The following is a 15803-nucleotide window of genomic DNA, read 5'->3' on the forward strand; positions in this document are numbered from 1 at the left end:
TCCACATATGACATGAAAGCACCATTTTTCTTTATGAATTTTACAAGAAAGATATGGGTCTTATTTTCACATTTTGTAAGAAGTGTAACAGGCATTTTTGAGTACATTGAAGTAATAAAACATTACCATTAAAAGCATTTTAAAACTTGTAGGAGGGGAATGTATGCTTTTCCTTTTTAATTTATGCATTATTGATAATATAAATATAGTATCCACTAAGTTTTTCTATGTGAAAGTAACATTTATTTATTGTAGTCAATAATAAATGTTCAGCAATATGTATTTTTAATTTATTTACTCACCGGGTGATTATCTCACTAGATACATTCCATTATCTCTGAGTGAAAGGTGACATTCAGTTAATTGGAGTCAGTAGAGTGCTGACTTCATTTCTAAGGACCAATGATTTTCACCAAGCACTCAGCCAACGTGAATCCTCTTTATAAATCTTTTCAGTTTTCCTTCTATATAGAACAGCATTCTGTTTTGATTTTTAAAACTTAGAGGAAATAGAGTCATCACTGTCGTTTATGTTGAAACATTCCTGCTTTTGTGTTTTACCCCAAAGTTGTGTATCCATTGTGGCTTTCCAGTTAGAAAAGTATGTATGTTTCCTTTTGGATTTCCAGGTAGCATTTAAAGTAGATTGCTGGACCAATCATAACCACATATCCGTCTTATTTTTTTCTAGAGAATGAGACATTTCCCAAAAGAAAACTTGGCCAATGTACAGAAGAAATTCGTTTAATTCCTTATAAGTCTTTGAGAAAATCATTATGCCACTGTTGACAATCCCTTAATCTCAGAGGACTTTTATCCCAGACTTAATGTCAACCTGCATTTAATGTGGATGATCTTGAAACAAATACTGAGGAAACATAAATAAAGCTGGAACAAAACAAAAATGAGAAGGACCAAAGAAGCTCAAGAAATTATTTTGAAATTTGTGGTAAAGCTGAGTAAATGTTTGTAAAAGTGATTAAAGTACTTCCTGCAGCCTACTCCAATTCTGAACAGTCCTTCTTGTCCAATACCTAAAAATAAATGAAAAAACAAACATTCATTTATGCTGGTCATGATAAAATGACTTCTAAGACTGTACATTCTGAGGGTCAGAAATCATGATGTAGTGTGTGTATGTGCATCTGTGTGTATCTGTGTACGTTTGTGTGTGTGTGTGTGTGTGTGTGTGTTTAGCAACATCCCTTCCCCTACAGCATCTACACCATGAACCTCCCAATAAGAGAAGCCCTTTCAATCCTGACCCCACCAGAGTAGACAATCCCACTAATTTCTATTCATTCTTGTTTCTATAATGGCAGCAATAACAAATGAGCATTAACTATAGAATTTGAGCACTGGCATCTAATATGTCTGCAAAAAAAAAGACCAGAACAAATTCAGTTCCAACAGTGAGTGGCAACAGTGGAAACACCATGTTAACAGGCCACATTCTCAGAGTAGAACAGCATGGAGCTGTATTCACATCTCTCACCTCTCTCTCTCTCTCTCTCTCTCTCTCTCTCTCTCTCTCTCTCTCTCTCTCTGCATCTCTCCTGTTGAATCACTAAAGAGACAAACAGTTATAAAGCTTTGCATGGTCAGTTTTCCATCATACAAGGTTCCAACACCCATCCTTCCACCAGTGTGGAAAAGTGTACATTTTCCACCACCAATGACCGCAGTATCCTTCCCACCACCCCACCGCCACCTCCACCCCATCCCCAGCCTCCCCAGCCACTCAGCCTACCTCTATGGCAGGCACTTTTCTTATTTCTCTCACACTCTCTGTTTTGGGACATTACAATTTGCAAAACAGATACTGAGAGGCCAGCGTGTTTGGTCCTTTACCAACTTTCAGCACATATTTCCAATCCAGAGAGATCACTTCCAACCATCAATGTCAAGTGATACCTTCTCTATTTCATTTTCCCTCTTCCACAGCACTTGAGGCAGGCTTCCAACTGTGGACATATCTTCCCGACCATTATTTCTACTGTCCTTGGTTATTAGTCTCTTATTGTTTATTTTATATCTCACAAATGAGAACAATCATTCCATGACTGTTCCTCTCTTTCTGACTCATTTCACTCAGTATGATACCCCCATTCATTCATTTATAAGACGATTTTATAACTTCATTTTTCCTTCATTTTCCCTTACAGCTGCATAGTATTCCATTGTGTATGTGTACCGTAGTTTTTTTAACCAGTTATCTGTTATTGGGTACTAGGATTGTTTCTAAACTCTGGCTCTTGTGTTGGTGGGAATGAAAAATGTCTTAGCCTTTTGGAAAACAATTTGGGCATTTCTTAAAAATCTAGAAATTGAGCTTCCATATGATCCCTCAATACCACAGATTTTTTTTGCTTACTTATTTACACTCTGGGAGAAGTCTGAGGTTCTATTTTGAACACACTTTAGCTTTTTCTCTCATCTCACATATTTGTAAGAAAGTTTTAGTCAATAAAAACTATTTTGCTTCACAAATATAAAGAAAAATGAGAAGAACAAGAAGAGGAAAAGTTATGGAAAGAGGACGAAGAGGAGGAGGAGCAAGAAGAAGAAGAAGAAGAAGAAGAAGAAGAAGAAGAAGAAGAAGAAGAAGAAGAAGAAGAAGAAGAAGAAGAAGAAGAAGAAGAAGAAGAAGAAGAAGAAGAAGAAGGAAGAGAAGGAGAAGGAGAAGGAGAAGGGAAAGGTGAAGGAGAAGGAGGAGGAGGTGGAGGAGGAAAAAGAGGAGGAGGAAGAGGAGGAGGAGGAGGAGGAGGAGGAAAAGGAGGAGGAGGAGGAGGAAGAGGGTGGATTTTCTAAGAAAAATGTTTTTTCAGTGACTAAAGAGAGTACAGTAGGTAGGATGCTTGCCTTATTCCCAGTGAACATCCAGCTCAACTTTTATATCTGGTACCATATATGGTCCTCAGAGCCCCATTACGAGTAATCCCTGAGCACAGAAATAGGAGTAAGTCCTCAGCACTTCTGAGTGTAGCGCAACACTACCCAAAATGTTTTATAATGTAATCAAATGAAAAGATAAATGCAATTAGACACCAGGTATTTAAGTAGTCAAGTTAGTTATAAAAATGATCATAATGAATGTAAAGCTTTAATTGCACTTAAATCTAGATGATGCATAGAACTTAAGAATCCTCATAGTTCAGTGAATATTGAAATAAAGAATTGATAAGGAAATGAAGATATCTTAAATAATGCATAGCTATTGGGAAGAATTGAAGAAACATAATGTGGTGACCAATTTAATATAAGCGATGAATTGGCTTTGGTAGAAAATTATTAATTAGTGCACTTGACTATCTAATTTGTGTAGATCATGAGATAACTGGAGGTATTTATAATCCAGGGAGGCCTAGGATAAAAGTTGTGAAAGGGAGATTTTTGGACATACCCTATATGCAAAATTTTTAAATATTTTAGTCATAAATTAGGTTACTGCAGAGGAAATTTTCAATTATAATAGACTTTATTTTAGGTTTCAATATTCTTTCCTCAGCAATCACTTGAGCACTTGATCACTTGGCATCCCGTTACTCATTGGTTTGCTCGAGCAGATGCCAGTAACGTTTCCAAATGTCCCTGCCGCGTGCTAGTGTAGCCCAATGGTGTCTGCTCGCTACAGGAACACTAAGAGCCTCAAACCTATCGTTCAGGGTCTTGACAAAGAAGTTTGACTATCTTATAGGTGGGCGGCCATGCGATCTTTTGATGTCCCATGAAATCCAGTCAGTAATGACTCTAGTCCAGTGGTTGTCTCCAAATCGCATTATGTGTCCAGCCCATCTGATTATCGATGCCTTGGCAAATGAGACAGCATCCCTGATTCTTGATCATCGCCAGAGGTTGGAACTCCAGATTCTTTCTCTCACTTGAGTGAAATGTTGATACTCCAAGAATAGCAATTTCGATTCCTCCAGGCTCAACGAGACCCAGAAACAGAGATCCTTTGCCTGCTCCCACCAATCTCTGGTGATCCACGAATTAAACCAGGAAGCCCCACCCTAGCCTGCCCTGCCTGCTTCCACCAATCTCTGGTGACCCAGGTATCACACCCAGAAGCCCTACCCTACCGGTATCAGATAAATACCTCATTGGCAGACCTCCACTACCTCCACTACCCAGCTACCATCATGCTCCAGGCCACTTTCCAGACACACAATAAGACACTTAATACCCATCTTCCAATATTATCACACCATATTTGATGGGGTTCTTTGTTTTGAACCATGGAAACAGCTGCAAGGGCAATTAGAGGCCACCCTAAAAGGCTCTATCTCTCTTGGAAAGCCTGGTAAGTTACCGAGAGTATCCTGCCCGCATGGCAGAGCCTGGAAAGCTATCTGTGGCATATACAATATGCCAAAAACAGTAAATACAATGGGTCTCATTTCTCAGAAATACAAGTTCTGAATTAGAAATGGTAGGAGGCCATAGAGATAAAAGTAGCCATCAAAGGTTATGTATCACAAAGTTATTTTAGGTTTCTACCATTACAAAAGTATCAACTGGTTATGGTAATTATGACTGTGGAGCCCCAAACCCCAAATTTAATGGGCTAAATATCCAATTTATTAATCTCATAGATTCTGAATCAAGACGTTTGGAATAGTGGGGTGACTTCCTGATGCTGGTGACTCATCTGGTACTTCTCTCCATCTAAAATTATCTGAACTATCTTGACTTATGCGTCTGACAGCTGTTGGATTGATGGTCTAGAACTCAGCCAAATTTGTTTAACAGGAAATTGAATTCTATATCTTTTTGTTTCTATGTGGAATAGTTGGTTTTCTTAACAATTTGAAGGCTTATTTCAAGACTAAAGGCTCCAAGAATACCAAATGAAATTGCATGATTTTCATATAAATTCACTTAGGCTGTAATATGCTCATTGAAGCAGTCAAAAATAATATTCCAGTTTAAGGGACAGTATCATAGAGTCATCCATATTTGAAATAAAATATATTTCATGCTGGAAGAAAAACAAGTAAGATGGGCAATAATGTGTAGTCATATTTGGAAGCTACCGCTTGTCATGGCACCATGGAGTTCCCAACATATATTATTTCTCAACATTCTTAAACCTCTGGGGGAAAGTCAATTTCATGAGAAACCTTGCATCATGGAGGGCATAGAATCTCACTTTACAGAAACAGACACTCTTTCTATTAATTAATTATTTTAATATCCAACCCACACGGCAGAGCCTGGCAAGCTATCCGTGGTCTATGCCAAATAGACCAAATTGATATGCCAAATCCAGTAATAAATGGATCTCATTTCCCTAACCCTGATTATGCAGAGTCGAGAAGGATATGGAAGGAGAAGCTGATAAAACACCAAGGCAGACATGGGCTGCCAAAACGCAGAAAAACAAAAATGATTGTCTGTACTTTTAATGCTCATACGCTGGCATCTGCTGCATCCATTGAAGACCTTATGGTACAAGCACGAAAGATCAAGTACGACATCATTGGTCTGACCGAAACGAGAAGACATCAAACCCATGATGCTGTTTTCGACACTGGAGAAGAACTGTTCCTTGGAACATGTGATAAAAGAGGCGTCGGTGGTGTTGGTATCCTTGTCAACACAAACTTAGTCACAAGCATTGATTCATTTGAATGCCTAACAACCCGAATCGGACGATTACACTTGAATAAATGTGGCTCACTACCGGCAGTTTCTATCTTTGTTGTCTATGCACCAACATCCAGTTATGGTGAAAAAGAAACTGAGAAATTCTACATGGAGCTGGAGAAATTCTATAAAGAAGATCACACCTTCTACAAGATCATTGTCGGTGATTTTAATGCCAAGATAGGACCAAGAAGATCAGTCGATGAACTCCACATCGGAACCCATGGCCTGGAATGGAACGAACAGGGTGACAGACTGTCTGAGTTCATCATGTCAACCAAAACCTTCCATGGTAACTCACAATTCCAAAAGGCTGAATCTAAACGTTGGACATGGGAGTCTCCCGATGGACGGTTCCACAATGAAATAGACCACATCATATTCAATCGGGGGTTTTGCCTAACCGATGTTGCTGTTGTCCCAAAATTCCAAACGGGATCAGACCACCGTCTTCTTCGTGCAAAATTCTACCTCACAGAACGAGGAGAAAAGAATGCAAGGTTTAAGAAGAAGACTCCCAGAACAACCACCAACTGGGAGCTCTTTGGCTCTGTTGCAGCAACATGGGAAGATGCCGTCATTGACAACATTGATGAGGAATACGATCGAATGATTCAGCACCTCCATGATTGTGCAAGGAATGCCAAGAGAGAGATAACCACAAAAAACCGTCTTTCTTCGAACACTCTTGAACTTATTCGCCAACGTGGCGTGGCACGTGCCTCAGGCAACCACAAGCAAACGTCCGAACTGGCAAAACAGTGCAGAAAAGCCATCAAGGATGACCTCAAAAACAGGAGAGCAGCAGTACTGGTAGATGCAGCAGAAGCTGGGAAAAACATTCGTAATGCCCGCCTGTCCTTCACCAACTACAAAACCAAGATGACTGCCCTCCGACATCATGATGGATCTATCACATCTTCCAGAAGGGCAATGGAGAAGATTATTCATGACTTCTACTCAGATCTCTTTAATAGACACATCCACTTGCCCACATACCACATACCACATGATGGATATGTCGTTCCCAATGTTCTCCCTTCCGAAATCCAACATGCCATCTCGTCGGTAAAGAAACAAAAAGCACCTGGCCTAGACAAGATCAGACCTGAACACCTGAAGAACTTACCATCAGTACTCATCAATACATTAGCTCGACTCTTCACACGCTACCTGTCTGAATGCAAGGTTCCATCCCAATGGAAAACCAGAAGGCTGTACTACTATACAAGAAAGGAGACATCCACGACATTGGCAACTATCGCCCAATCTGCCTATTGTCTGTCATCTACAAACTATTCACTCGAGTCATCCTGAATAGGATTAGCAGAACACTAGATGAAGGACAACCATGTGAACAAGCTGGATTCCGAAAAGGATTCAGTACCATTGACCATATCCACACAATAACCAAGCTCACTGAGGTATCTCGGGAGTTCAAGATGCCACTCTGTCTAACGTTCATTGATTTAAAGAGGCCTTTGATTCTGTTGAGACGGAAGCGGTCATGGAAGCCCTAGCCAATCAGGGCGTACAAACTCAATACATCAGGATCCTTCGTGAGCTCTATTGCGGATTCACTACCAAGATCTCACCATTCTACAAAGAAGTAATCATCCATATCAAGAGAGGGGTTCGGCAGGGTGATACCATTTCACCAAAACTCTTCAGTGCCACCCTCGAGAACATCATGCGACGACTAGAATGGGAAAACATGGGAGTGAAGATAGATGGTCGGCAACTACACCACCTCCGCTTTGCTGATGACATCGTTCTAATAACACCAAATATCAGCCAAGCGGCACAAATGCTTGCGGACTTTGACCGTGAATGTGGAAAGGTCGGACTACAGCTGAATCTTACGAAGACAATGTTTATGAGAAACAGCCTTGTTCCTGACGCTCCATTCGCTCTCAACGGAACCACCATCTGCGAATGCAACAGTTATATATACTTAGGTCGAGAAATCAACATGATGAATGACCTGGCACCTGAGTTGCGCAGGAGGAAGAGAGCGGCTTGGAATGCCTTCAAGAGCATTGAAGAAATAACTAAAAGGACAAAGAAGCTCCAGCTACGAGCACATCTCTTTGATTCCACTATTCTTCCTGCATTAACATATGCCTCAGAGACCTGGACCCTACGAAAACAGGATGAGAACACTATTCGGGTCTCTCAAAGAGGAATCGAAAGAACTATGCTTGGAATATCACGATTCACTCAAATGAGAGATAGAATCCGGAGTTCTGATCTTCGTCAATGCTCAAGAATCAGGGACGCTGTCTAATTTGCCAAGACATCAAAAATCAGATGGGCTGGACATGTAATGAGGTTTACAGACAACCGCTGGACTAGAGCCATTACTGATTGGATTCCACGAGACATCAAAAGATCACGTGGACGCCCACCTATAAGATGGTCAGACTTCTTCGTCAAGACCCTAAATGATCGGTTTGAGGCTCTACATGTTCCTAAAACGAACAGATACCATTGGGCTACGCTAGCACACAACCGGGATGAATGGAGACGTTACTGGCACCCGCTCGAATAAATCGATGAATAACGGGGATTAAGTGATTAAGTGATTAAGTGATTTTTAAGGAGGGAAGAAACACTATTTATTTCCCATGTTTAAAAAATGGGTTTATTGGACTGGAGCAATAGCACAGAGGGTACGGCATTTGCCTTGCACGCAGCCAACATGGCCAACACAGGTTTGATTCCCAGCATCCCATCTGGTCCCCCGAGCACTGCCAGGAGCAATTCCTGAGTGCATAAGCCAGGAGTAACCCCTGAGCATCGCCGGGTGTGACCCAAAAAGCAAAAAAAAAATGGGTTTTATTAAACCACTGTGATTTATAGTTATTCATAGTTGAGTTTTAGACATACTATATTGCAGCACCATTCTCACCACCAGTGTCAACTTCCCTCCATCAATGTTCCCATATTTAAAGTTAAACTTTTCAAAAAGCTATAGTTGTTGGAATACAACAGTGAGTATCTGTTTCTGTGCTCATTTGTTATAAAATTATTTTTCATCTATTGACTCAGCCACACCATTTTGTTAAGTATGTGTTTTGTCTCTAATTTTCTCCATTCTCAAAGTCACAGTTAAAGTTTTGTCTTCATGGCAATCTTCTCTTTTCAGTTTAATTGAAATTGAAAATATACATTTTAATATACTACATAGTAATAGTAGACTAAAAATAAAATAGAGTTCACTTAGCACAGCGGTAGGGCGTTCGCCTTACAAGCGGCCAACATGGCCGACCCGAGTTCGATTCCTCCGCCCCTCTCGGAGAGCCCGGCAAGCTACCGAGAGTATTCGATATGCCAAACACAGTAACAACAAAGTCTCCAATGGAGACGTTACTGGGCCCGCTCGAGCAAATCGACGATCAACGGGAGGGCCTTTACCTTTACCTAGCAACACAGAACAAAGCTCTTGATATCAAAATTTGTGCTCAATAGTAGTTTATGCAAATATTACTTAAGAGAATTACTCAATGACAATGTTATCAACAACAACACAACACTGTCCTCCCATTGTTCATCGATTTGCTCATTTTTAATAATTTTAATGATTACAACAAAGTATTAACAGCTCAAAATATCATATAGAAAAAATACTTAATTACTTTAATTATTACTTAAACTGGCAGGCTACCGAATGTAATCTGCCCACACGGCAGAGTCTGGCAAGCTCCCCGTGGCATACCCAATATGCCAAATACCAGTAACAATGAAGGGTCTCATTCTCCTAACTCTGAAAGAGCCTTGAATATGGCACTTTTTTAAAAAAAAATCTCAGGGATAGGACGAAGAGACGTTACTGGGGCCTGCTCAAGGCAATCAAAAAATAACAGGATGGTTGTGATTGTGTTTGATTGTGACTTAAATTATTACTATTACAATTAGACAGCAAAGACAGGAAGCAAGTAAATGGAAATAAGGTAAATCAAAATAATATTTTAAGATACTTCCTTGGACTTTTTAGCACTCTTCCCTGAGTTATTCATTAGTTTAATTCTTGGTTAGTTTCATTTTGAGAAATTGAAGGAGAAATCATAATAATGGTAGTGGTTATGGGAGAGAGTTTGTGTGTTCTGTAGATATTTTTCTAACTTTTCTGTTAAACCATGATCACTTTTCTAAATATGTTCTCTGTTAATTTTTGTCACAAATTCTAACAGTGTTTTCTACTGTTTGAAATTGATGAACCAACTAAACATATTTCTCTTTAACTGTCTCTCCTTTCAAAATGTCCTATCACAACCCTTTTTATGAAGATGATGCTGAAAGCCAAGAAGAAAGCCCCTCCTCTTCCCAAAATCAAAGCCAAAGCCAAAGCTTTGAAGGCTAAACAGTGGTGCTAAAAGGAGACCACATGAAGGCCACTTAGTAGGCCTGTATTGCAAACCATAACACCCGATGGGAGACAGAGAGTAAAAGGGAATGTGCCTACCACAGAAGCAGGGGTGGGGTATGGGGTTGGGGTGTCGGGAGTGGTACTGGGAACATTGATGGTGGAGAATGGGTACTGGTGGATGGATGGGTACTCGATCATTGTATGACTGAAAAGTAATCACAAAAGTTTGTAAATCTGTAACTGTATCTCACGATGATTCATTTAAAACTTAATTTTTTTAATAAGACCTCCACAGTCACAAAAAGAATATCTGCACTTCACCCACCATCCGAAGACCCAAAGCTCTAGGGCTGAAAAAAAAGCAACCCCAAATTTCCTCAGAAGAGGAAAAGTGAAGGATTTGTGATTGTTTTGTTCTGTGTATACTGTTTTTTTTGTTTTATCGATTCTTCTTGCTTAATATAAATAGTGGGAAATGAAATCTATTTTAATTTGTATTTTTTTACCTTTTATAATCATTGCTGAGTTTTATTTTATTCTATCATTTAGTATATTTTTCCTATAACTTATTACTATAGTTATTGTATGTGATAAAACATGAAAATTTTATTAATAATTTCCCTTTTAAAGTAGTCAACTACATTCCTAAAATTATGTATCAATAAAACAGCTTAAGATTACCTCTCCAACTTTTGGCCAGATATCATCTATTTAGCACACTTGTGTTCTACATGATATTTCTTATATTCTGGATACATTCTGAAAATGACAGATCAATTAAACAATTTAAGTTTCCCTCTTCAACTTTTTGTCAATTTATTTGTCATTCCATGTGTTCTAGATATCATTGGTATATGTCCTGCTATATTTTAAATAAGCACTGTTCTTTTGTGTTTATTGAACCTGTGTACCATTCATATAATTCCTTTATTTTTATTTTTTGTTTGTTTTTTGGCCACACCTGGTGGTGCAGAGGTTACTCCTGACTCTGCACTCAGGAATTATTCCTGGTGGTGCTCGGGAAATCACTCTGGCTTTCAGAATTCCTTATGCCATTTTCAATACCATGCTTTCTTCATCAGACTGAAAAAGATTTCTGAGTATTTCTTCAGTGGTTTTCCTCTTTTGATTAAATTTTAAAATTCTGATTATGTATAAGGTCGATGTTTTGTAAATCAATTTCTTCTCCATAAAATTCATTATAATGATTTAAATTGTTAATTGGTATTGGTACTTTTTATAGCTCTTTTTAAGAAAAAAAGTTTTGTAACCATAATCTAAAGATGTTTTTTCTATTTTAGAAATTATTAGTAATTATCTCCTTAAAATATTTGTTCTCACTATTAATCTCAGGAATCTGATAAATATACAGATTTTTCCTTTTCCTTCACTCATAATTGCGGGGGTTGAGAAGTTTGGGGACACCCAGACAATCTTGAGGGATTCTTCTGGCTCTGACTCAGGGGTCACTTCTGGGAGGACTTGGAGGAATTCCCAAGGTGCTAAGGATAAACCCCAGGTCACTGCATGCAAGGCAAGCTCCATACCTGCTGTACTATCACTCTGGACCCTATAAAAATCATTCCTAAGATATAATTTCTTAGGCTGGAGAGATAATTTATCAGGATAGTCACTTGCTTGCCTTGTATGCTGCTAATCTGGGTTCAGCATAAACATATAGTAACCCTAGCACTGCCAGGAATAATCCCTGAGCATAGAACCAAGAGTGAGACTTAACCACCACTGGTCTGGGACCCAAAAGACAAATCAAAGACACAAATACTTTTTTTTTCACTAATTTTATAATTAAAACATATTTAAGTTATTTCATATTAATTTATTTGTTAAATATATTTAACAAAATTATTTCTTAGTTTATTCAGGAATTTTTGCTGTGTGATAAAATACTTTTGAACAAAAATTGAACATTATCTCCTTCAGTTTTAGTTTACTCTTAATCAATATTGCAGTTATTATAGTTGTGCCAAAGTAGGAGCTTATAGAAAATGTCATTTTCCATATGTGTGACCGTTCACATATATGTGGTTGTGGGTTTGAGTACATGTGTCAGTCAGTGTTATTGTGACCCATAACACAACTATTTTTATCTATGCACTGTCCCTCCTTGGAACCCCCTGAGGTACATTATTTTCCTAATTAGGAACTAAAGAGTTTCCCAGTTAGGTGTCATGATGACAAATTTCACATTCTAGTTAACATATTCATGATAATTTTCTAGTGGAGGTTTCTTGCATGTTAATTTGACTAATATAAGCTGATGTTTTGTTTCTGGGAGTTCTTCTGATTTTCTTTGTGTAAATAATATAAGGTTTCTTCTTTTTAAGAATAAAATATTTGTCTGATTGAACAATTTAATACAACATTCTAGTAAAGTCAATATTTCATATGCTTATAAACTTTATTATGTTTTTTATTCCATTCATGTAGTGTTCTTTCAAATGATAACTTCCATTTTATATATTTCACTTTGTGTCAGTAATATATTATTAGAGTGAAATCACCAGAGTATTAAAATTAAAAAAATAAAATATTGATCATGTTTAGGAAACAATAGACATATCTTCTCATAAGACTTCTTCCAAAATGTTTAATTCAGTGATACTGACACTAGCACTAACTTGGAAGCCATTTGACTATTTACAACAATTTATAGATAAAGTAAAATACAATACTCTAAGATAGAACATGAAAGTAATGAGAAAATACAAACTACTCACAAAAGTAACAGAAGAGTGACACTAAAAATAAGATCTATCTTCCTACAAAATGTAGACATATATAAAATGAATTCATTTCAGAGATAAAAATTGTAACTGCCTTTGGAAGAAAGTTAGTATTAATGGAAATAAGAAAAACTTCAGTTATAATGGATAAATTCTACCTGTTAATTGTGTTGCCGATTGGAAAACATTACTCAGTTTGTGCTCTCCATGAGCTTTATATTAGTGTTGCACATAATTTTCTGTATTGTTATTTCCATAAGACTTTCAAAAAGAAATTGATAAGTGCCAATATTTTTTTCACACCCAGATGTTTTCATAGGGCACTGCACAAATGCAGAAGTTTCAGACGTTATTTTCCTTCTGAGAGTGTATGGCGACACCACACTTTCCTCATGGCATTCTTCATCTCCACATTTCTCAGTGTGTAGATAAGAGGATTGAACATGGGGGCAATGATGGTGTAAAACAGAGCAAACACTTTATCTTCTGGGAATGTTGTGGCCGGTCGAATGTAAATGAATAAAGCGGGTGCGAAAAATAGAACTACAACCGTTATATGAGAACTGCAAGTAGAAAGAGCTTTTCTGCGGCTCTCCACAGAATACCCCCTGATGCTGTACAATATAAAAAAATAAGACAACATCAAGACAACAAAAGTTACAAGAGCAATCAGGCCTGAGTTAGCAATGACTAAGAGACCTGTGAGACGCGTATTGGAACAAGCCAATTTCAGCAAGGGATACACATCACAAAAGTAGTGATCCAGCTCATTGGGGCCACAGAACGGTAAGAAAACGGTGAGAAGAAACTGACTCACAGAGTGTAAAAAGCCCCCTGTGCAGCAGGCGGTGATGATTATATTACACCTCTGTCTGCTCATGATAACCGTGTAGTGTAGGGGTTTGCAGATGGCCACATAGCGATCATAAGCCATCCCTGTAAGGATAAAAATCTCGATGCCTCCGAAGAAATGTGTAGTAAAGAGCTGTGTCATGCAGTTCCTATAGGAAATGGTCTTCCTTTCTGCCAGCAAATCGGTTATGAGTTTGGGTGTCACAGTGGATGTGTAGCAAAGGTCAGAGAGGGAAAGGTAATTTAGAAAGAAATACATGGGCTGGTCAATTAGCTGACTGCATGTAATAGAAATCATGATGAGTAAGTTTCCTAGCCAAATAGCAATGTAGCACAATAAAAATAATACAAAGCAGATAAGTTCAATGTTTTTGTTTTGAGAAAGACCCAAGAGAATGAATATCGTCACATTATTGCTTTTCTCCATGTCCATCGTATTGAGAACACACAAATCATCTGCAATGATATAATTCACAAGTCCATATTAGGTAGGAAAGATGATTGTCATATTCTATTCAAGGCGCTGAGTAGGTTTAATTGACTTCACCAAGAGTTTCAGAGAATATGAATTATGTAATCAATTAAAATGGCCATCTTTTAAGACTTTGTGTGTGCGTGTATTATGTGTTCCTAGGCCTTACTGAAAATTGTGATCAATATCCACTATAGTATACATGAAGATCTTATCAATCCAGAATATTTTTAATTTTAATTAGTATCCCTACACAAAGTCTAAAATACATTGTAAAGTCTTTTCACAAAGTATAATACTCTTACTTTGTTAGTAATAAAAACAAGTATGACTCATATCTAATTTTTTTAATTTTGTGCACATAGCAAGATAAACTTTATTTGTGCAAGATAAAGCACAAACCAATTTTTAATTATGTAGCATATAACTAAAATAAGTATATCAATAAGTCAGTATTTAAAAATTGGAGATTCTCTCGTCAAGAGATTGATACAAATATTTGAAAATATTTTAATGCCATTCGTTTTGTTTCCAGTGATTTAATGACATATTTCTGCTAAGACTTAAAACCACAAAGATTTCTAACTCTGTGACTAATTCAATACAAACAGGAAACTAACTTCCCAATTTGGGGGATTATTTTCATTAAAAATCTTAGTAGACTGAAACTTTAAAGTTTAAAGTACATTATATTTGAAAAATTCAAATTTAACTATATAGTTGTGATTATATATTTATATGGTTTCCCAGTAATATAATTTTGCTCAAACACAGGTTATTTAGTGAACATAAAGAATTCATTAAGATCATATGCCTTATCGGGAATAACAAGTTTAAATATATCTAGACCTTTCCATTATACTAGAATATGTTTTTATTTTAGATGAAAATAATTTATTCTATTGAAATATAAGTGAAATCGAAAATCTATCTTTACTTAGAAATACAATTCATATGACATCTTTTAAAAGAATGGAATAGAACGTCAAGTTACTTTTTAAGTTCTAGAGATATTAATTGATTGTATTATTATTTATATTTAAAAATTCAGAAAAGACTTTGAGTGAATAAAATAAAATTTAGAAAACTGAGAGTACTTTGTACCCACTGTTTCTCAGACATTTAATAACAGATTTTTCTCCACTAATGTAAGAATTTAAAAATAAGCTAAAGCATATAAACTGTGTTGTTCTTTCAAATCAATTGACAAATTAATTGACAAAAAATGATAAATTAACAGAACGATTAAAACCATTTTGTCCTTATTTTAAATGTCAGAAAAATATTCTACTCAATGTAACTTAGAAGCTTATTCTAAACTCAATTCTGAAACGGAATTCTTTCGTAAGTCAAGTTATTAAAAGAAAAAAGTACATATGTGGCCATACTTTTGTTAATATTACTATCTACAGAGGAAAAACAATATTCCTGTAATGTTTATAAAATAAACTTATATAGTAGTAACCCAACTAATACTTAGAATGTTAGAGTTCAACACTTGTAATTTATGACTCCAGACCTTATGTTTATAATCATTTTCCTTCGCTTTCTCCGCAAAGGAATAATGCAAACAATAAAATTACTTTGCTAAATTTCTAAATCTTCCAGACAAAACCAGGATCACACAATCGTATTAAGAGGATTATTAAATATTACATAATTTAAATAAAAATATAGAAAAGCAAACATAGAACTACAATTTAGACTGAATTTTCTG

General features: G+C 36.9%; 1 protein-coding gene across 2 annotated transcripts; it reads right to left on the minus strand.

Annotated features, from left to right (window-relative positions):
- Nucleotides 1–11340: 11340 nt before the first annotated feature.
- LOC130044662 (olfactory receptor 4P4) lies at nucleotides 11341–14041 on the minus strand. 2 transcript variants are annotated; one of them, XM_056137292.1, is made up of 2 exons: nucleotides 13138–14041; nucleotides 11341–11354 (listed from the first exon to the last, which is right to left on the minus strand). In XM_056137292.1, the coding sequence occupies exons 1-2, from the start codon at nucleotides 14039–14041 to the stop codon at nucleotides 11341–11343; spliced, it is 918 nt and encodes a 305-aa protein (XP_055993267.1). The 2 variants fall into 2 exon arrangements, with proteins under 2 accessions (XP_055993267.1, XP_055993261.1); XM_056137286.1 differs by lacking the exon at nucleotides 11341–11354 and having other exon boundaries at nucleotides 13112–14041.
- Between the last annotated feature and the right edge of the window lie 1762 nt (nucleotides 14042–15803).

Source organism: Sorex fumeus, unplaced genomic scaffold (assembly GCF_029834395.1).
Source record: "Sorex fumeus unplaced genomic scaffold, SorFum_2.1 ptg000007l, whole genome shotgun sequence".
Taxonomy (NCBI): domain Eukaryota; kingdom Metazoa; phylum Chordata; class Mammalia; order Eulipotyphla; family Soricidae; genus Sorex; species Sorex fumeus.